At 40.0% G+C, this 21,335-nt stretch overlaps 1 protein-coding gene across 1 annotated transcript in view; it reads left to right on the forward strand.

The window, feature by feature from the left end:
* ankrd50 (ankyrin repeat domain 50) overlaps positions 1 to 21,335 on the forward strand; it is a 38,313-nt gene that overhangs the window by 11,045 nt on the left and 5,933 nt on the right. The window contains exon 3 of the mRNA XM_084954018.1: positions 7,057 to 7,289. Coding sequence (XP_084810144.1) covers positions 7,057 to 7,289 — 233 coding nt within the window. The remainder of the gene's footprint in view (positions 1 to 7,056; positions 7,290 to 21,335) is intronic.

Below are 21,335 nucleotides of genomic sequence, written 5' to 3' on the forward strand. Positions count from 1 at the left end.
GGAACCAATAACCCACCTACAGCTTTAACTGTGAAACTTTGAGAGATTTACGTCCTGTAGATGCGTCTTGTTGACCGAAGGCTCTCCGTCATCCTGGCTGACGCTGCTCTAAGCAGCAAGTGAGTTTAGTGTGGGTTTAAATTTCTCTGCTGTAAAGGAAAGGTGTGCGCTTGATTTGCTGCAAGTGCTTCATAGCAAAATCGAATGCAAGACAGTAATAATTTTCGCATTATTCCCACTTCCATAATCATTCAAAGCAGAACTGATACTTAAATTATTTGGTCACCCAGCCCCAGGTCCACCTGCAGTTCTGGCAGTAGTCATATGTCTGTCTGGTTGTGGGTGGAAATATTTGTCAGCAGTTGATCCCTTTTAGTTGTGATGGTTGGAGCCTTTGTGGATTGGGGTTTTCAGTTAAGATGCTAGTTACCCTTAGATTTAGACAAGGTCACACTTCCACAGTTAGCCCATTCCTCCACCTGACAAAAATAATGTCTCTCTTCTGAAAGGCTGTTGAACTCTCACCTTTTTCCTTCTGAAAGTAACACTGGAAATTGAATGCTCACTAAGAATTTGTTGGGATGAGTGAATTCACATGAATGTCAAGGTTTTCTAGCTGAATATTGGATTGTGAGGCGATAAGGTTGTTTGCTTTTCTTGACAGTGGTTTATTTGCTATGGCTGATGAGTGTAAAATTTCAGTTTCTGTTATGTTGTGGTATTTTTTTCTATTTTAGATAAATTAGTCCTGAACACATTGATAATTTGTAAGAAATCTGTTTAATATATTTACAGGATGTAAACACAATCTTAGAGGCTTTACAGTCGGGTATCTCTATTTAGATTACACGTTTACTGTTTTTTCTAAGAGACAACTCGAATGTCTGTTTGCTGATTAGGCAGCACTAAATGTACCATACTGGTGCACTTAGTACAACATACTGGTGGCTTTGTCAGGCTAGACATGAACAGAGTGGTGCGTTTTAAGCAAAATGTTTGTGTGGGTGTGCTAATGTGGTTCACGATGACATTATTTGAAAAGTCAAAGGATCACCGAAGTTAATAGCAGCCATCTTAGTTGGCTTTTTACTCCAAACGGGAAATGTCAACCTCAAAGTGGTGTTGGAGTAAAAGTGAAGGGATCACCGAAGTCAACAGACTGTGTCCTTTGGGGACCTGGAATGGCAATCCATCGAGAAGTAATTTAAATACCCAAGTCAGGAGCAAAGTGGTGGGATAAATAATAAATTGTCATATTTTTTTTTTATTGAAATTATAAATCTATTATAATTCAGCCCTGTCCAGGAAACAACATACAGTCCTGAAGAGTCTTGTGAAAACTAAATATATCCTTACTCTCTTAATTCCTATAGAATCAGTAAGTAGTAGCCATGTGCTGATAATCAAATGGACTTGATTACTTGGTCATCAGCGTGTGTGATGTTGTGCCATTTACAGGTCAGGGTGTTCAGATGTGTCTTAACACAATGCCACAATCTTCCCAGGAGGGGATGTCCCCAACAGATTTATCTAAAGGTTGGACTATGCAGTCCAAACTTTAGGTAAACCCCAAAAGCATTGGGTCTCACAGACTACAGGCCTCAATTGGCATATTAAATGTTGAAGTTCATCACGGCATGATTAGAAATTGAGTCAACAAGAATGGCTTGCTTGTAAAGGTTGTCAAGCGAAGGCCTCTTTTCTCAAAAAACAGCATAGCAGCACAGTTAAGGCTTGCAAAGCTGGATCTGAACAAACTAATACACCGCTGTCAAAGGAGCTTGTAAAGAAAAGCGTCTGGACTTCTTTAAGTTACTTGAAGACGTTTCACCTCTCATCCGAGAAGCTTCTTCAGTTCTAAGGTCAAATGGTGGAGAGTCCCAGATATAAACCTAGTGGGAGTATCCCCCCACAGAGGGACAAAAGGACCCCCTGATGATCCTCTAATCGCCTGAGCCAAGGTGTGAAACTGGGTGTGGGTCCCAATCAGCCAGAGTTTCGGGTGTGTTCATTGTGAAACCTGGCCCCACCTTATCATGCGAATTCCTGAGGTCAGATGGCCCAGGATGTGAGTGGGCGTTAAGGCGTCTGGGAAGGGATCTCAAAACTGCAGTTTTGAGATCCCTTCCCAGACGCCTTAAGGTGAAACGTCTTCAAGTAACTTACAGAAGTCCAGACGCTTTTCTTTACAAGCTCCTTTGACTACGATGACCTGGATGACTGAGAACCTTCACAGACCTAATACACCGCTGTGTCCTTTGGAGAGATGAGACCAAAGTGGAGATGTCTGAATTTAAGGCAAAGCACCACTTTGGCAAAAACCAAACGCTTACTGTCATCTCGGTTGTTGGCAACTGCAACTGACAAAGGCTATCTCATGTCATCATTCTTGGCTTAAACTTCTCATACCACCTGTCAAGCATGGTGGCCGAGGGGCAGCGAAATTGGTGATGGGCTTTTTTTGCGGAGTTGATCATGAACTGTCTCGTAGCTAAAAAGAACTATGATTAAATGCCTGTGAACCTCAACGGACAGAAGTAATGTTGTAATGAAGAGAATTCATCCACCACGACATAAGAGACTGATAAGTCATTCAGAAAATGAGGAGAATAAGTTATTGATGCGAAATGAGGTTCTGCAAGCTATTGAATCATGGGCCGTACTTACTTCTTACAAGCTCACATAGAGAGCGAGAAGTGTGTGCAGAGTAGCTTTATGTCAGGGGGGATGTTAATAAAATGGTGCCGTTAATCAGAAAAATGTCATGACATGTTTTAAGCTCATATTCCACTTCAACAAAATACAGTTGTTTGAGTTTAATAGGGATTTTTTTTAACATCACCTAATTCTCCGCTCAGTCATTTTGAACAAATGATTATCATGCCCATTTCAGTATTTTTGAAAAGCAACTCATTTTCTGCTGCAAGGTTGACATCCTCAGAGGATTATCTGTCTAATAACTCAACTCAAATTAATGTAAATATGCCTGTCCAAAGCTTACATAAGTGCTGTTCTGCTCCTGTGTAACCACTCTGGATCAGACCACGTTTTTTTGTTTTTGTTAAAGCTTAAAAGTCCAGCTTTTTTCAGTGCATAAATGTTTTCCCCAAGTCTGTAATAAACCCATAGAATTGCAATTTATGTCCAATCAGATGAAACTGGAGTTGGATGATAACAGATTGAGCAGGAAACAAGACCATATGGTCGATCCCAACATAATGGGAAGAATACAGTTAAAGTGTGTGAGCCTCTTTGTTCAGAACATTTTGCCCACAGCACCAGTCCCTCTTATTGTTCTTGTCAGTGTGATTACTTTCGACGGGATGATTGCAGTAATATAATTCATAATGTACGGATCGCAAAGGAAACTGTGAGCAAACGATCTGCAAGATAGTCGTCCCTTTCAGTTTGGATGAGCCGGTGTATGAGTCAGCTGTTGTCATTGAGCTCTGTGGTATTAAATTGTCTTGACTTTGCAAAGATGCTGAGCAGGCTTCCTCCAAATTGACTCAATACTAAATGAATAGAGAGAGGGTTTTTTTGCTTTGTTTTTTAAAAGCAAAGACCTCGCTTCAACTTTTGTGTCTTTTTAAGCCATTATGGAGGAAAGCTTTGTCGGTATCTCTCCGTGTTGTGATCTGTCTGAAGCTAAGAGCTAAACTCACCTGCTGGTTATTCTTCAATTAACAGAGCAGTGTCAAGGCCATGAATGGATCTTATTTTTGCTGTTTTCTAATCATAGTTTTGGTGTGCATACAGTGTGCGGGTATGGGCTAGCTCTCTAAAATGAGCTGCGTAAATTTACAAGGCACTGGCTCGGTGCCCAGCGCTGCCTTGTCGCCCCAGACGTCTTCACTGAACGTTTCACTGGAAGCTTCGCTTTGACCATTGTGGTGGGAGTGACGGCTGCCGCGGTCGCGAATACAACATGACAGATGGTGACTGCGTTAGGTGCATTTCACATCCCCCTCTTCTACTTTTTCTTTTCCTTTTTGCTCTAGACTTAAATGGCAATTGGCATTGGGTTGGGCATATCTTAAGGATTTGAACAAGAACTAAAAGGTTGGTACAAAAGTCAGAGACCACCATGTGAAGCTTAAATACTTTTGGTTTTCTGGTCCAGGTATGCTGCAGGTTTGTCTGGCAAACTAAATCAGCTTTTCCTGAGCTCATTTTCTCTCCATGTCCCACATCCCGCTAAGTTTCCTTTGTCTGCAGTCCTTGTCTTTTGACTCTTTGACAGCCCGAAAGTAGCTGAATAGTGAGAGAAGAATGGCTCTTTGTTTCGACCGCTTGCTGTCGCTGTGGATTTGATTGTCTCAGTAGGCAACATGGCCTCAAACATGACTATTCACACACTCACACACACAGTCACCCCTGTGGATGGACATTCCTTTTGGCAGGGCTCCCAGATGGCACTGCAGGTTCTGTGCGGGCTGCGACCATAAGAAGGAGTGATTGACTGTGTTTCTCAAAGGCGGAGTGTGAAGGTTATAAAACCATAACTCTGTTTTTTTTTTTGTTTGTTTGTTTTTTGCTGTTGAGAGTTCAGATTTCTCTGTAAAGTCTTCAACAAAAGTTGAAGCTTCACAGAAACATGTATAAGTATTGATTGTTGACTTTGGATGGATTTAATCTGGTACTGAAATGACCAATTAAAAGAGAACAAACTTTTAATTCCAGCTTTTTAATTATGATTGATTGCTACTTTTCCAATTATAACATCAGTAATTTGGAGGTTATGTCTGTTTAGAAAAAAAAAACATATTTTGAAGAGATTGCCTTAGGCTATCGAAACAACAATAGAATAGACATTGGATTTGCTTTTAATTTCCTGAATACTAGAAGTTGGGGTGTTATACGAGTCCCATATTGTCGGATTTCTGCATAACATAAAAGTCTTTCTTTTATTCTATCAAAGTTTTGGGGATTTTTTTTTTATGTGGGAAAATTTGGAGATTTAGTCAAAGTTCTTTCAGTATTCAAGAAGAATTAATTGTAGAAGTGGCGTCTTTTGTATTTTAGACTGAAATTGCATCCCAAATAACATGGCTTTTCCTGCACCCATGTTCATTTTGGACAATAAATTGAACTAAAATTTAGGTCTTGAATGGTAGAACCTCAAAAAGGGAATGTCTTTGCAGCCGCAGGGTTAGTGACAGGCTGTTGAACATCCAAAAAAACATCTTGTTAAAACTGCGTCTTAGTGTTTTATGACGACGCTTACAAGCAATGTCAGTTCCATTAAAGAAGAGTGGTAGTTAAAGAGACCATCCCATCATCCGGAAGGTGACTGATTTTTATCTGCGCGGCAGCTACCCTAAAAGATCCTCAAATGCCCCGCAGCCACGTCTACTCTTGAGTCAAGTTTTTATGTTGAGTGATCGATTTGTTCAACCTCCTTTAAATGTTTAATTAACCTAGACCCAGAGTAAAATGTCACTAATATGAAATCCTCAGATCCTTTATCACAGCCAGCTGAGCTGGAAGCAATTTTGTGAGTATTAGGAGATGACATTTTCCCCAGGCAGACATCTTATGGGGGATTCAAACTAGTTGCAGTCACAGTGGAACAGAAGTCCTGCGAACAAAAATTAGTTCAGTGTACATTTACGTGTGATCTGCATATTAGCCTTGAAGCAGAATCATGCCTCACTTACATTTGGACTTTCATAAACGGTTAATGTGGCATATGCTTAAAATACACATTTGCTTTCTTACTGAATGCTACAGTTTGTTTTTTAATGGATGTTAATGTTCAGGCATCAATTTGAATGTTATTGGGAGATCAGTTGAGATTCGACTTGAAGAAAATATCCATGTTTAGTTGTGATTAAAGTTGCAAAACACTTTTCTCCTTCCGCATCTTTGGCATAATCTCAAAGCTGAAAATCTAGTTGTCGGGCAAAGTTTTTTCGCTGGGGGGGGGGAGTGGTAGGCGGACGAATTATAGTGATTGTATCATCTGTAAATCTCTCTTTGAGCGCAGATCATCGGTAGCAGGCCTGTTAATGGATCCAATTTGAGCTGGATGGAGATGTAGTTAAACACCTTTGCTCTCCCTATTTAAACAGTTTAACTGAAATTGGTTGTGTTGTGACTCTTGTGTCCTTGTAAAGCCACTGTTTCACTGTATTAGACCAACTGTTTGTATTCATCTTGAAGCGAAGCACTTGTTGTGCAGAGAATGTCAATAGAATGTTTATTACTATTACTAACAGTTTTTATTTCATAAGCATGAATATCTGAGCTCATTAGAAGGGGAAATAAAAACATGCATCACTTTCTGGGTAAATAAGAGTGAATATAGAATTTAGCTAGCTAAACCAACATAAAAAAATTAAACTGACAATGCACTGACCTATCAAGGTTTAGGTAGGTTTTTTTTTTTTTTTTTTTTTTTTTTTTTTTTTTTTACTCTTTATGTCAAGATAGGTTGACAGATGATGTCAGGACAGAGTCTACATGGATTAGGATGTTTGTAGATGACCCTGATCTGCAGTCAGAGTAGGGAGCAGATGGAAGATGGTCTGGAGTGTTGGAGGTATGCTCTAGTGAGAAGTGGAATGAAAGCCGGTGGAGGCAAGACAGAATATGTGTGTGTGAATGAGAGGGAGACAGTTGTAACAGGGAAGATGCAAAGAGTGGAGGTACATGACTTTAAATACATGCTACAAAAAGACAGGAGGCCGAACTGGAGGTGGCAGAACTGAAGATTTTAAGATTTTTACTGCGAGTGGCCAACAACATTAGATTAGTGTACATTGGAGGGACACCACAGGTGGAGCTGGTAAAGCTTAACATGGTTTGGACATATGTAGAGTACCAAGGCTGTTTGATATGAAGCTGCTAGGCAGGAGAAGAAGCAGAAAATTAGAAGATTCATGGAAGTAGTGAAAGGGAACATGCAGATGAGTATGCTAGAGACCAGAATCTGCAGTGGCAACCCCTGAAAGAAGATGATTTATGTCATCAATTAAACAAAATCAAAAAAATGAAAACATTGTAACAGTTTTTTTTTTCTTTCTCCTTCCATGTCTCATCCTTTTTCATCAGGTGTGTACTCATGCCTCTCTTGAGTGTGAAGCCTCCTCAGCAGGCACTCTTCCTGCTTGTGGACTCCATTGATGAAGGCAGTCAGCTGGGTGAGGGGGAACAGAGGTCCTCCCCAGGTTCTCCCAGGACCATTGCAGAGCTCCTGGCCAGTCACCACGAGTTTCTGCCTCCTTGGCTGCTGCTCATCTGCTCCGCACGACGACAGAACAAAGCCATTACCAAACTATTCACAGGTAAATGGTTCAACTTTTCTCGTTGCTCAGTTAAGATAACTGTTCTCCAAGTGTAGAGGCAATTTTCCAAAAGCTTTAGGGTGTTACATGTAGTTTTTTAAAAATCAATACATCATTGTCAAAATCACTGTGATACCATTATTACAACTGAGCTGAGCTGTTGAAAAGAGACAGTTTGATGTATGAGAAAGTACTTGCAATTGTCAGTACTGCTGTATGCTTGTTCCGCTTGATGGCAACCATTTTTCAGATTTAATAATACACATTTTGAAAAAAAAATACAGCAGTTACAAACAAAGCCTGCAGCATCATTCTTTTTTTTTTTTGGTCACTGCTTCGAATGCTTTCTAACATTATGACATGCCTGAAGGGATTAGTCACCACTGCAGACTTCTGTAAGAGATGCAGCTTTTCCTTGTCTTGTGACACTGTACCATACCCACTGCTATTATCTCCTTGTCAGGCCAGCAGCCTACTCTGTGGCAATGAGCTGGCATAATATTAATCAAAAACCTAACTGTGTGGGAGGAAGTTGCTTCTGCAGACTCACATTGCTGCGTGTCCCCCGTCTAACTTTACAAAGCCATTGAATGTGGGAGCTTCTAGTGCCCTCACCTTACCTTTTTTACTGTTACACAACATCCCAGCAGTCTGAATAGTTGTGCTGCTCCCTCCTCAGGAGGTGCTTGCAGTCAGGTTTGGGGATGAACAAGCTACATGTGTTCTTCCTTTTGTTCCTGCATAAATTATGAAATGCCTATGTTTGTATGATCTAATTCTCCAAAAGCAGTTCTATTTGTAGTGCTGATATTTCTATTAATTTTATATTGGAATCCTGGACGGTCAACAAAAAAATGTCAGATTCTGTGTGCTCCAGCTTTTAAATCCCGCATTGGTTCTGTTATTTCTTCATGATGAGCTCTCACAATCGGGTATGATCGCGATTAGGTCTCTGTGCATAGTATGTACAGAAATGCATGGTAAAAAAATAATGTGCGCCTAAAATCCTATAGAATTAATAGGACAGGTAACAAGCATCCTTCTTTATCTAGCACCAGCAGCAAATTAATTTGCTTGGCAGTCTGTTCATGTTCTGGCTTGTCTTCAGTGGATTATGTTGCTTGCCTCTTATCATTTTAGATAATACAAATAGTATTCCTGTATATATATTCCAAATTAAATGCAACAGTGTAATTAGAATTAAGAGGTCACGCTCAAAGTTGTTTTCAGGACTCTTAAAATATGCTTTCCATATATACAGCAGGTAAAGTAAATCATGAACGCGTCACCAGTTTTCTTAGTAACTATATTTCTAAAGGTGCTATTGACATGAAATTTTCACCAGATGTTGGTAACCCCTCAATCCAATTCACACATGCAAAGTAATCAAACTATAACTGTCCATATTTTAAGTTGTTTGCAATAATGAGACATGACACAGGGAAAAGCTGTTGAACACATGAAGAAATGGAGGTGCAAAAAGACCTAGAAAGTCATGACAGCAGCTGAAATCTATCAGTAATTAGAAAGCAATCCTGCCACTTAATGCTAATGAATAACAGCTGGTTCAGTCCCTATGAAAAGGTATCTCATTACCAAAGATACAACCCATGATGGGTAAAACCAGTGAGCTCTTGCAAGACCTTGCAACCTTATTTTTGCAACAGATACTGATGGCATTGGTTGCAGAAGAATTTCAAAACCACTTGAAGATTCCAGTAAGTGCTGCTGGAGCCATAATCCAGGAGTGGAAAGAATATCATTTCACCATAAACTGGCCACGACCAGGTTCTCCCAGCACGATTTCAGACAGAGGAGTGAAAAGAATTATCAGATTAGCTTTCCAGGAGCCAAGGACCACTTGTGGAGAGCTACACAAAGAGTTGGAATCAGCAGGAACAATTGTTTTAAAGAAAACAATAAGAAATGCAGTCAACCACCATGGCCTGTATGCACGCTCGCTACACAAGACTTTGTTGCTAAAGAAAAAGCATGTTGGAGCAAGTTTAAAGTTTGCTGAGAAGCTCAAAAGGCACTGCATAACATCCCAAAAGTAAATAAGTTTGGAGGTGGGACCATCATGGTGTGGGGCTGTTTTCCAGCATACGACAATGGCATGCTTCGTATAATTAAAGGAAGGATAAATAGAAAACATATACAGAGACATTCCTAATAGAAAACTGCTGCCGTCAGGAGGATGAAGACTAAACGAGGATGGATGTTTCACCAAAACAATGATCCCAAACACAGCTGAGGAAACTGTTGGTTTCAGAGAAAGACAATAAAGCTGCTAGAATGGCCAAGTCAATCACCTGCTCTCAATCCAATTGAAAATCTATGGAAAGAACAAAAGTTCATAGAAGGGGTCAAGGAAACCTTCAGGTATGTGTGTAAGAATGGGCCAAAATCACCCCTGAGCAATGCATGAGAAGAATTTCTCTATACAGGAGGCATCACCAAAGGCTTCTGTACAAAGTATTAAATACATTTCAGTAAGTGTGTTCAATACTGTGTCATTTCTCATTATTACACTTAATTTTATGGACATCTATGGTTTGATTTCTTTGCTTGTGTGGATTGGATGGGACATCTGGTGAGAATTTCATCTCAATAGCACATTTTGTATTAACTTAGAAAACTGGTAACACATTTAGTACTTATTTAACCCGCTGTAGGTCTCCTGCAAGAAAATGAATTGTCAGCTATTTTGATCATTATTTCTGTGCAAAAGTTCCAGCCACTCCGTGGGTCTAGTTTCTCCATTGTGAGTTTGTTTCTTAGTCATTGTTTGTATAAGAGTGGAAACAGGAATTCAGGACACTAGAGTCTCACTTTGAGTCGTTCGTGGGCATCGTGCGTGTAATCCAACAAACCAACCGTGATGCAGGCTGCCCACTTCATAATTTCAAAGACACGCCCACCCACGCTTTCCTCTAACTTAAAAGGTTCTGTGTAGGAACCCGTGTGGATTGGTATCAGTTTAGTTTAAAGCGTTTTCCAAAACTTTGTGTCCACAGACAACACAGATGGAAGAAGTTTTATATTTGATTTTCTTTCGGCAGCAGTTTGTGTCTGGCCCAAATCATTAATTTCAATAGTGAGATTTTATCTGGTGTGCACTTCATGTTCAGAGCGGACTCAGCAGGGGGACATATACCAAAGACGAAAATGTTTTTTGTTTTTTTTTTTGAACATGTTAGTTCTGTTTCTGCTTGTTGCGCCTCTTTTGTTTGTACTTGTCTGTTGTTTTTTGTTTTTAGTTTTTTTTTTTTTTATATATGGTTTGAGGTGAGTTTCATCGTGGAACAATCTGATAAGTGGCAGTTATCTTCTTTTTCTCCGTTTTTGAAGCTCATTCTCTCTTTACTGCCTCTTTGATGATGGCCAAGCTTTTGTTGAGCTCTTACTCCAATTGCCAAGCAATTGGTTCAAAAAGATTAATCTACTTTTGAAAAGAGTGCCAGCCTCACATATGAGATGTGATGTCCCTACTTGAAGGGAGTGAAGGACATATTTGGTTTTGTTTTTCCTTTCCGTTTAGACTTGCTGATGTCTTTTTATTTCTATGAACATATTCCACAGTTAATACCTTTTATTTCAGTTCTTTATCTAGTCTATGCACTGAAATCCTCCTGCAGAACTACAGTAAGCCTTGATCTAATGCTTTTAGCAGTGTCTTTGTTTTGTCTGGATCCAGTCTTCTGCTTTTAGTCCAGTGCTGGAAATTCTTCTACAAGACTTACTTTTTCTTTTTTTTCCCATCACACATAGGCGGATGTGGACTTGCGCACACACACACTCCCTCACTCACTCACAGTGTATTCTATTGCCTTTTGTACCTTATTATTAATATGGCACTATGAATGCTCCTTATTCATGCAGCAGTGGACTGAAAATAGACCAAAGAACTTCAGAGTATCAGACTGAGGCCAAGTGTCCCCTAAAAATATCTTGCATATTGTTTACAATTTAGAGATGGCAGTGACCTGCCAAAAGCGTTCACTTTCATGCTCGCTGCAAAGCAAACTACTATTTTATATGAGCGTCCGTTTTAGTCGCAGTGGAGGTTGTCAGTTTCCCAGTATACTCTGGTTTGTGGTAATGCGAACTTTGTGGTTTTGTAAATACAGTGCTGATAAAGTTTGAGGAATGACCTTTAACCACAAGGTTTTGAAGGGAGCTCACTGGACCTGAATTTTGGTCCTGTACTTCTAAAATGACTAAAAGAATTCAGACTCCTTTTATGTGAGTAACTCAAAGCTTTCTGTTACCTTTGATTTTTGCAAAATTTGCTTCAGTCTGACTCACAGCAAGTGCATTCAGCTGGAATTTCTCATTTAATTTTTTTTAAGGAGATGACTTTATTCCCCAGGAGCAAAACTCAGAGTTCCTTGTCTCTTGCTCAACTGTTATTCCTTGTGTCTATCTCTGAGTGGAATGTGCTTTGGGAAGTTTTCAGCACCTCAGAGACCGAACAGGAAGGAGGCATACTGACTTCTGCTGCAGAATGCCTCACTCACATCCGCTTGGCTAATGCCTCACAAACAAAGAGTGGTCAGTTTGTGAGGAGTACAAGAATTTTGCACAGTATCCCTCTGGCAGACCCGTGTTATGTGATCATTCAGATTCGAATAAGCTTCGGACTTTTTACCTTTGACTTGGACTAAAATTTCACTCTTGAGATGCAAATTGTAGCGAAAAAAAATCCTGCTTTTTCTGACTTTACCTTTTCTTTGAGCTGTGCTACTGTAAGGGCATTGTAGTGGTAGCGCAGTGGAAACACTTAGGCAGCGATTTTGGTTGGGAGCCGGGTAGAATCTGTGCCAATTTATCAAGGCCTCCAGCAGAAGGTGGAGCAGGGACAGAGAAAAGAGGGCTGTATGAAGGTGCAAGGTGGGGGTTGGGTGTTTAAATAAAAACAGCCCCGTGTGTGTGTGTGTGTGTGTGTGTGTGTGTGAGAGAGAGAGTGTGTGTGTGTATATTTATTTTTTTCAGCTCAAACCTCAATCTCTTGCCATCTTTTTTTCTTTTTTCTTCCTACTTTGCTATTGGTCTCATCGAAATACTTACAGCCCATTTTTAAATCATAGTTCCAACATAGCATTTGAATCAGACTCATGTGATTTTTCCATCTGTCACATGAAAGCATCACTGGACTGTAAGGGCTCCTATCTGAACAATACTGTTTGATTCATACTTGTTAAAGTCACTGTTTCTCAACAGGCATGTATGTGTGGGGGCTTGAGAGAGTACTGCACGGACTACATGAAGGTGTCTGATCAGCTGATGAATATTTTTTTATAAGGGGATGGCTCATATTGACATTTACTTCTGGAAAAGCAAGGCTTCATTTTTCATTTCTTTAAGTAAAAATGGCCTTCTTCTTCCCAGTCAGAAAGTGTGACATCCAGCCAACAAGTCATTTAAGGTCACAGTTGTAGCACGGTGACGACATTACTGACAGTGACACAAAAATGCAGACAGGGTTGACTCATCAGATCAAAGTGTAAATCCAGTCTGGTGCTATAAATAGAAAAAATATATACAACTGGACTAAGGTAATAATCACTGCCATCTCTTACTTGTAAACGATATCGAGGGTATTTTTAGCAGACACTTTGCCTCAGTCTGATAATCTAAAGTCTTGGTTTGTTCTCTAGGTACAAAGTGCTTAAAATTATGTTTTATAATTTATCAGAAATGAACTGCATCATTAACTTTTTGCTAATAACTTTAAAAAATGTAGATAAAACATTTTTGGTTAAGAACCAACCATAAAATTTTAAGATTAACAGGCCACAGCGTCTCAGATACATGTGTATCTGGGTCCTGTATACTGTCACTTAAATTCACTCTGTTTACCTTTCTTTTGCCAACCTTGGCACAAACATATATGGGCAGTACTTGTGGATGGAAGTCTTGCTGTCCTGCAAGACTTCCACTGGAACAGTGAGGCAAACCTCTCCACCAGTTAGCATCCAGAAAGCGCTGTGCAATGTTCGAGCTGTACGCTGAATATTTCATTTGCTGATGATTACTGCTGAAGCATCTGCACTCAAAAATCATAACTCCTACCTAATGTCCATATTTTAGCTTATTTTTTTTATTTAATTCAAGTATTACCGGCTAACAGCCAACCTTATGGAGAGCTCAAGGCATGTGTTTTTAAGATCTGAGATAATCAGAGTGAGGAGAGAATTGCTACCGAAATCTTTTCTTCTGTCTGCAAGCATCTTCTGACTAATCCTCGAGTACAGGAGGAGGAAGGTAACCGTGATAGAGCCTGTTTTAAAGGAAACGCAAAACAAAACCTCGTGCAAGCTGTATTTAGGATTTTGAGTGAAAAGCCAACATGAGCGAGGGATGAGGAAGGATGGAGAAGGCATGGAGTGCCAGTAGTTATAATAATAGTATCAGTGTGCTCCTGAAGCTGTGAAACATAATGACTCCCCTTAAAGAAGCACATTCCTGCTCAGGAGTGTTACAGCAACTTCAATTAGATTGATTTCCACTGTAATAAAATACATAATTATTTTAACTCCTTTCCCGATTTTACTTCTTCAAGTGGGTGAAAAGGAGCAACGTTGCCAGCGTTAAGGGGGGCCTACCAGTCAAAACTTGGAAAGTAGCCACCACAAAACCTCACATAAAAGCTTGTCTTGGTTATGAATCACAGCTTTAATTAATACGGTTATACCCCAGCTTAGTCTTAGGAATGTTACAGGAGTGTGTGGCTGCTTTAAAAAGACACTCATCCTTTGAGACATTTTGATGGCGGGTTTACTCATTTCCTTCCCAACGTGACATATTTGCTCATGCTCGTGAGGATTTTTGCTTTAAAAAAACCAAGAGTAATTTGCAGGACTGCTTGCATATAGATAAGTCATTAGATTTCACAGCTATTGTGTAGTAAAAGCTACAGTTTCAGGAAATTGTGCTACTCTGGGGTGGGACTGTGTTTCTGTTTCCTGTATTTGTGTCTTTTTCGGGTGAGGGTAGACCACCCTAGCAAGGGCTTGAACCACATCTTCCACCTTCGTTCTGTCCACCATGAATGGAGCTTTCTTAACCCAACATGCCAAGAAGCTGAACTAATTTACCACTAGTGACCACAAAAGAAAAGAGCAGCTCTGTTTTAAAGTGCATGCACTTCTTCAACAAGCCCTTTGTCTGGAGGCCTATGGTTGAATCCCTTCACAGAAAGGTCAGCAAAACTCTTAACATCGCACTAGATGTGTTTTTTGGTAAGGTTTCTTTTTGGTCAAATGTAAGACCTCTCTGGAGGGACCGCAAGATCTTACTGGCCAACTGACAAGACAAGCACAGTCATAAAGTAGCAAGGACAGTTTATTTCTTTTCTGCTGTGGAATGCCCCCCGAAGAGAGGCAAAAACTGCTTTGCTTACTGACTCCACAGTAAAATGCCATTTTGTGGCACAGTTTGGACAACTGGATATATGGTTGCACAAACAACTGATGAATTTGGAGCTTAACAATGCCAAGATTTTTCAGCAGTGAAAGAAGAAGCACTTCCACAGTTAATAGTCAAAAGAATTTAATAATTGATTCCAACATATTTTGGTCATGCTGCGGCCTTCACCAAAGAGACTAAATTGCTCAACACTAAACCAAAATCACGTTCAACAAATGCCTCCTGCTATTAAAACACAAAGTTCACTCTGTTCTCTTTTTAGTTTTCGTTATAGATTCTGTGTCACCATGGCTAACAAAAGCAAGCAAGATGCTATTAATAAGCTTACCCCTCTTTTTTTTTTTTTTCTTTCTTCTTCTTCTTCTTCAGTTGGCTTACACGGACAAACTGATTTATGTCCATATTCATGTATAAGTTGTCGTCTGTGAGGCTGCATGTTGAGCCTCACTTTGGATGAGCTGGAGACCATAATCCCTGTTGAATACTGTAATTTTACCACCATGCCGTCTGACAGCCGGGCAAATTACAGGTCTACCATGTCTGTATCTATAACACCTTGGGTGCTGCAGTGCAGTCACATGACTGTGAGCACGGCGAACAAAACTACCTGGCCTCTTCCTACCTGAGGTGATGCCCTTTGGTATGTGGCATGCCTCTGCCAGATTTTAATGAACCTGTGATTTTATTTTATTTTTTCACATTTCTTTTGGTGGCACAGAGCAAGACTTGTTGGTTTTTGATTTAATTGAAGGGTTTTTACATTAAGCCTTAATTAAAATACCCTTCAAGAATTCCTGGGATGGTTTTCAGTTGGTTGCTGCAACTAAAGACATATTTTATCTTTTAAATATACCACACTGTCTCTTCACTTGTCTGCCAAGAATGACTTTGCAAGTGCCTGATTCCGCAGCAAGCCGTCAAAGCTTCCCTCATGCTGAATTTGTAATCTGTACATGCGAAGTCTTCCCAAAATGCTTCCAGGCCTACCTGGCAACACTTGTTGATCGTAGATAATGGATTATTTGACTTGATTGCTGTCAAGCTAGTCTGAGCAGTGGTTTTTTTATGCAGGTGAATGGAAACATGTGGCGGTAGAGCCAAATGAGGTTACTCATAGGTCAACCCGTGTAATGATGAACAAAAACATGGTCAGAAGGTGTGTTGCAGAAGCTTACCACTATTGCAAAGCTACAACGTTGCATCTTCAGAAAGAATCAGTTCTATTTGATGATTCAGTGACAGTTAGTCTGGAACAGATTCCATGGGAATTCCATATCCACTTCCAAACAGCCCTTATTTAGGTTGGGGGCCAAGGTATATTCATAACCGCCAATGTATACTTGGCAACTTATTTTAACATTTTTAAATATTTGAGAGAATTGTATGACATCCAAAACTGGTAAACTAGTAAAGAATTCCCACAGTTAGTTTACACCTCGCTCATATTGTCTGATGTCATCACCCTATTCCCTAAAACTCGAAAACACTAGCATTTGACTCACAGTGGACACTGTGACAGTCTGAACATTTAATGGAGTAATGGATAAATGTGCACTTGGAACAAATGTCATGCTACTTTTTATGATTTATGTCTGTTGTTTGGGGTTTCTGTTAGAATCTTTGGCATGAATGAAATTTGCAGCCATCTGTGCAGCTGCAAGAAGCTAGCTGTAATAGCAGTGACAAGTCTCTTAGAGTAGATATCTCATATGGGGTAGACAGGTGCTCTGCTTTGAGTCAGCCTCTTGTCACCATCTTAATGAGCTTCTGCCATTCAAAATAATAACTAAGCTCTTTGTGGGTTAGTGGAAAAAAAACCTAGTATTTCTACTGTGTTTTGCATAGGTTTTTATATGATTGATGTAGTATCCTTTGCACAGGTGGCCTTGTTGTGAATATGTTCCTGTTAACCCAACCCCCAACACATCAGCTCTCTTCAGCTGCCCTACAACAGGTTTGACTGGAACTCTTTCACATCCCGTTTGAAAGTCAGCAGAGGCATGTTTGGGCGGCAGTGTTTTCATGTGCCTCGCCTCAAGCAAACCTAAATTAATTGTTAAGTGTAATCATTTCTGCGTCTCGCCTGGTGGTCGCGTAGCATGGCAACTGTTTGCATCTTTGCGCTGTTAAATCAGCTCCAGATTTGAGCCGAAACCTCTCAGATCTCAGCTCCTCAGTCTGTTCTCACTTGTGAATAAGCCACATTTATCCAAAATAAAACAGAAAGAGTTGTTGCCTTTTGACTGTTAAACTCCATATTGGAGTCTGTAAACAATCAAACAAAGAATTCAGCAGTATTTTTCAAAGATTGAAGAGTAGCACACTTGCACAGGACTTGAGTTTGCAGACCGTTGGAGCTCACTCTCTTCCACATACTTGTGTTTAGGAGGTTGGCTCTCTCGTGTTTTTTGGAGCTGGGAACGCTGCAGCTGTCGAACAGACGTTTGGTTGAGCGCGAGTTTACTGGAGAGCCTGAGGAGAGGGCAGTGAGGCTTGGATTTCTGTTTTCTTTATGGATCCAGTGACTTAAGATGGTCTCTCGCGAAAGATCGTGCTGAATCTGAGAAGCTGCCATTCCACAGTCCCAGTTGACGAGCTTAGACCTCAAGTTTTTTTTGACAGACATGCGCGCACACACGCTGGCTCATTCGTCATTTGAAAAATTAATCTAGAAAGCAAACAGTCACCCTTTTGTACGCAAGACCCTGTCTCTTGTGGCTGGTATCCAGCTCTGTAACGAGCAGCAGCTGGCTCAGAGGCCTGCACTCAGGAGCTGCATCCCTCACCCTGATGAATGTGTCATTTGTTGCTTGTTTAGCAGTCGCTTTTGTTCTGGGTCTGAACCATCCACACACACACAATGCTCAGCTACAGTTTGTGTAACCTACTTAAAATGGTGCAAAATCTAGGCCTTCATGACTGCTGGGTTTTGGAAAGAAAGAAAATGGTTCTTGGAAGGCGTCTGGGTATTTGTAGCCAATGAGAGTTCATGCATTCTTGTGTAGTACTTAATAGTAGTTCCTGTTACACCGCAGTCATCAAATGCAGGTTGGACATTCCCCCTGCGGTTGTTTTATTGCTTTATCGGCAGGAGTAGGGCAATAATATTGCCATGACTTCACAGTTGATATCCAGTGAAGTGATGTCTGCTGATGACTTAAGTAGAAACTGTAGGCTATCTTTCAGTATGTGACTGAAGGGAGATGTAATTTTGGTGAGCAAAGGCACTTGAGTAGGTCTATTGTTTTATTTCTTGTTGTAGGTTTTTTTGTCTTATCTGAGCAAGTGCTTTATTTTCATGGTGGCTGCAGTCGATCTCTTCCCTCCTCCAGCTTTCCTATTCACTGTATCTTCATAATTGGTGTGTCAGCGACCGTGGAATGTAGAAGAAACAGTTTATCATAAACTACGGCACAGAAGCATTTTTCTTCTGTTCCCCAGAGAAAATATTCATGATAGAGCAGCATCTCCAGAATTGGGCTGTAATGCATACGGAATGTTTTTCTTAGTCCCACTGTGAATAGAAGAAATCATCACATGACAAAATATTAGTTGTCATACTTTGCTAACATCAGTGGCTGGGTGGAGGGGAGGAAAAAAAATTATATATATATATATATATATATATATATATATATATATATATATAATATAAAAAAAAAAACCCCAAATGCATTTTATGGTCTCTTAAAGCGCGAAGCCTTTTTTGTCCGGATTTTTCCCTTTCATGGCCTCTTTCCCCCTTCCAAGCTAGTGGGTTTCCTGTTCCAGCTGGAGCAAACCCAGAATGCCCAAAGAAGGATTTGGTCCAGAAGAAGTAGGAGGACCCATCACTGACATCTGAGCATCAGAAAGTCGCACCAGACATAAGCTCTCTGTCGTTAGCGAGAGAGACTGTAAATGTAAATTTGAAACTGTGTGCTTGTGTCAAGTGGAGCACTTGTGATTGTGCACTGGCCTGCAAAGCAGAACAGTAGAAGAGAAAGGAAGCATGTACACCAGTTAGATTAGCTTTCAAGCTGAGGGAAAAAGGAAAAAGAAAACAAACCCCCCACACACTGGACACCTGACATGAAACAAGAGGCTAGACAAAATGAGATATAAGGATGAGTGAGAGATCCTCTGATGATAACATGATGGGCTGAAATTTGATCTTTACTGCTTGAAGTTTCAGCCAGGGGAGTTGTGAGCATACAGAGAGACCAGGAATGCGAATTAGGATCGTGTGGTGCCTTCAGTCAAGTCTGTATCTTTTTGATATAAACCCTGAAGTAACCCCAGAGTCATGATAACAAAGGGCTTTTTGCTGGATGCTTTTTAAATGAGTACTTAGCCAAGGTTTGTAAACAAAGAATGAAATAAAGACATCACAACTGCTCTAAGTACTCAGAAACAGAAGTGATTTTTACATGGCTACATAACATGCTTGCCATGAATTTGGCTCTTGTAATGTCAGTGACTCCTCCAGGACTGAAGTAGTGGGAGTTGATACGGGAGGTCATGGAGCTGGAGAGAAGAGGCTGAAGGGAGTGTGGAAAATGTGCACAGTAACTGAAAACAGTGGCATACTAGAAGTGGGTTAGGGCCTTTCAGTGGCTATAATGATGGGGAATATTACTTTAAAGCTTGTTAAAGTGTAAAGAATTCCCATAACCGCCCCATACATAAACCTGTGTTTACATGTTCATATTTAATATTTTCATAATATTTATTATTTTTTTATATGGGAGTTTGGTTTTTTCCCTACTCAGGTTTTCATTCTGTCCCAGATTGTAGACTTAATACTACACAATGCTGTATGCAGACAGATGTGGGGAGTGCACGGACTGTGATTGGCTCTTGAGTCTCTTAGATGTATATATTTTTTTGTTGTAGTTAAGAAGCATTCTTAGTCTCCTCTTTTTCATTTAGATCTACCACAGGCCACCACATCACTAAAGAAATAAAACGATACAGACAAATGTAAAGAACAATGGAACGTGATTTTGTATAATAGATCTCTGGGTGAAATCTTACATGAATCCTCTTTCATCCTGTCCTGTCTTAATCCCAGTAACTGTTCACTCCTTAGCATCTCAGTCATAAGATGTTTCATGACACTTAAGTAGTGCCTTTTAAAAAGTAAATACAAAGTAAATATTTGTCTTGTATCACAGATTAAATTCTTTCATTCAGTTTTATTTATACAGTACTGATTAAAACATTCTTCTCAGTGGGCTTTAGGTTGTACAGTAAAGACCTTACAATAAAGTGTAACCATTATCCGAAGCGTGAGTGCTTTAATCTCACCAAGTAACCAGTTTTTCACAGGCTGAAATGTGTCCTCAAGGACAGAGTAAAAGGGAATTATTGTGAGATACTAATTGAAGGAACCTGCTTATCTTAAACAAACACAGAAGCCAGCGATAAAGGGAACCTGTTGCTCCTTCTGTTTACCAGGATCTGTTGTCCAAACTGTCAGTGCCTGCTTGGGAATTCTTGTTAAAGTCATTAGGTTTGCTATTTGGCCTGGAAGTGTGTGGTTACCGTTGGGCCTATGTGGAATAAGATTTCACTGTCTTTTCTACCCACACAATAGCAGTCGGATGAAGAGAGGACTGCTCCAGGCCTGGTGACAGAATCTGATTCATACTGGGGAGAGATGTTGTATAACCAAAGCAATCACATTTCACTATGGAGAATAAAAGTTTTGAACTTGTTAGTAAACCTTTCTAAATGCTCTCTTCTTTTAAGCTGTTTTGTCTGAAGATAAAATATCTTTATTTTAATGAATTGATGCTCAGGCTGGCAAAGAAGCACATCAGTTTAGGGAGCAAAAGTGCCAGATAGTTGTTCCCCTAGTAGGAGGCTTGTTAGATGTTGGGGAAAAAACAGTATGTCAACAACACTGAGTGAGACTCTGGTGACTTTTTTTCCTGTCCTAGTAACCCTGAGAAGCATGGGAACTGTAAATAAAAGTATGCAAAAATGCTCCTACTGCCCTCAAGGCTGCAGACTACACAGACCATGAACAGATTGTTTAAGCGTGAAGGAAAGTTCACTTTATGCCCATTAGCAGAGACCATTATGGAGCCATTTTTCCACGTCTCAGAGAGGATTTCCCATTAAAGATCATTCATTAAGTGATTGTGATTATTTTTCCCCCCAGTAGGATTTCTAAAGGTCAATGTGGGAGCATGTTGCATGATAAGTAAGGCATTGGAGAAATGTTTTACAGACCATTGATGTGTTACAGTCATGCAAATAACGTGTCCCTTGCTCTCTTCCATTTTACAGCAGATATGCTTTAGCTGATTAGTCTCTGCAATTAATGAATGGGCTGAATCACCAATGTAGTGGATTCCAGTGTTGAAATAAATGATGTTTTCTCTCAGGGTGTGAGATTTGTTTCTTAAATGGTTATCTGCATTGTTACTTCAAGGCTTTCTAGCTTGTTTTTTTTTATTATTATTATTACGCTGTATTCATTGTTTCAGCCATGTTTATACTTAAATTATTATACATTTTTCCCTAATGCTGGCACTCTCTATCTAAGCTGAAATAGCTGTTTTAGCCAATACACTAAAGCCACTAATTGACATGATTTTGTTTTTGTTGGTATTTCATGGGCTAAGC

The sequence above is a fragment of the Perissodus microlepis genome, chromosome 2 (assembly GCF_051167445.1).
Source record: "Perissodus microlepis isolate ML-2025 ecotype Zambia chromosome 2, ASM5116744v1, whole genome shotgun sequence".
NCBI classification, from domain to species: Eukaryota; Metazoa; Chordata; class Actinopteri; order Cichliformes; family Cichlidae; genus Perissodus; species Perissodus microlepis.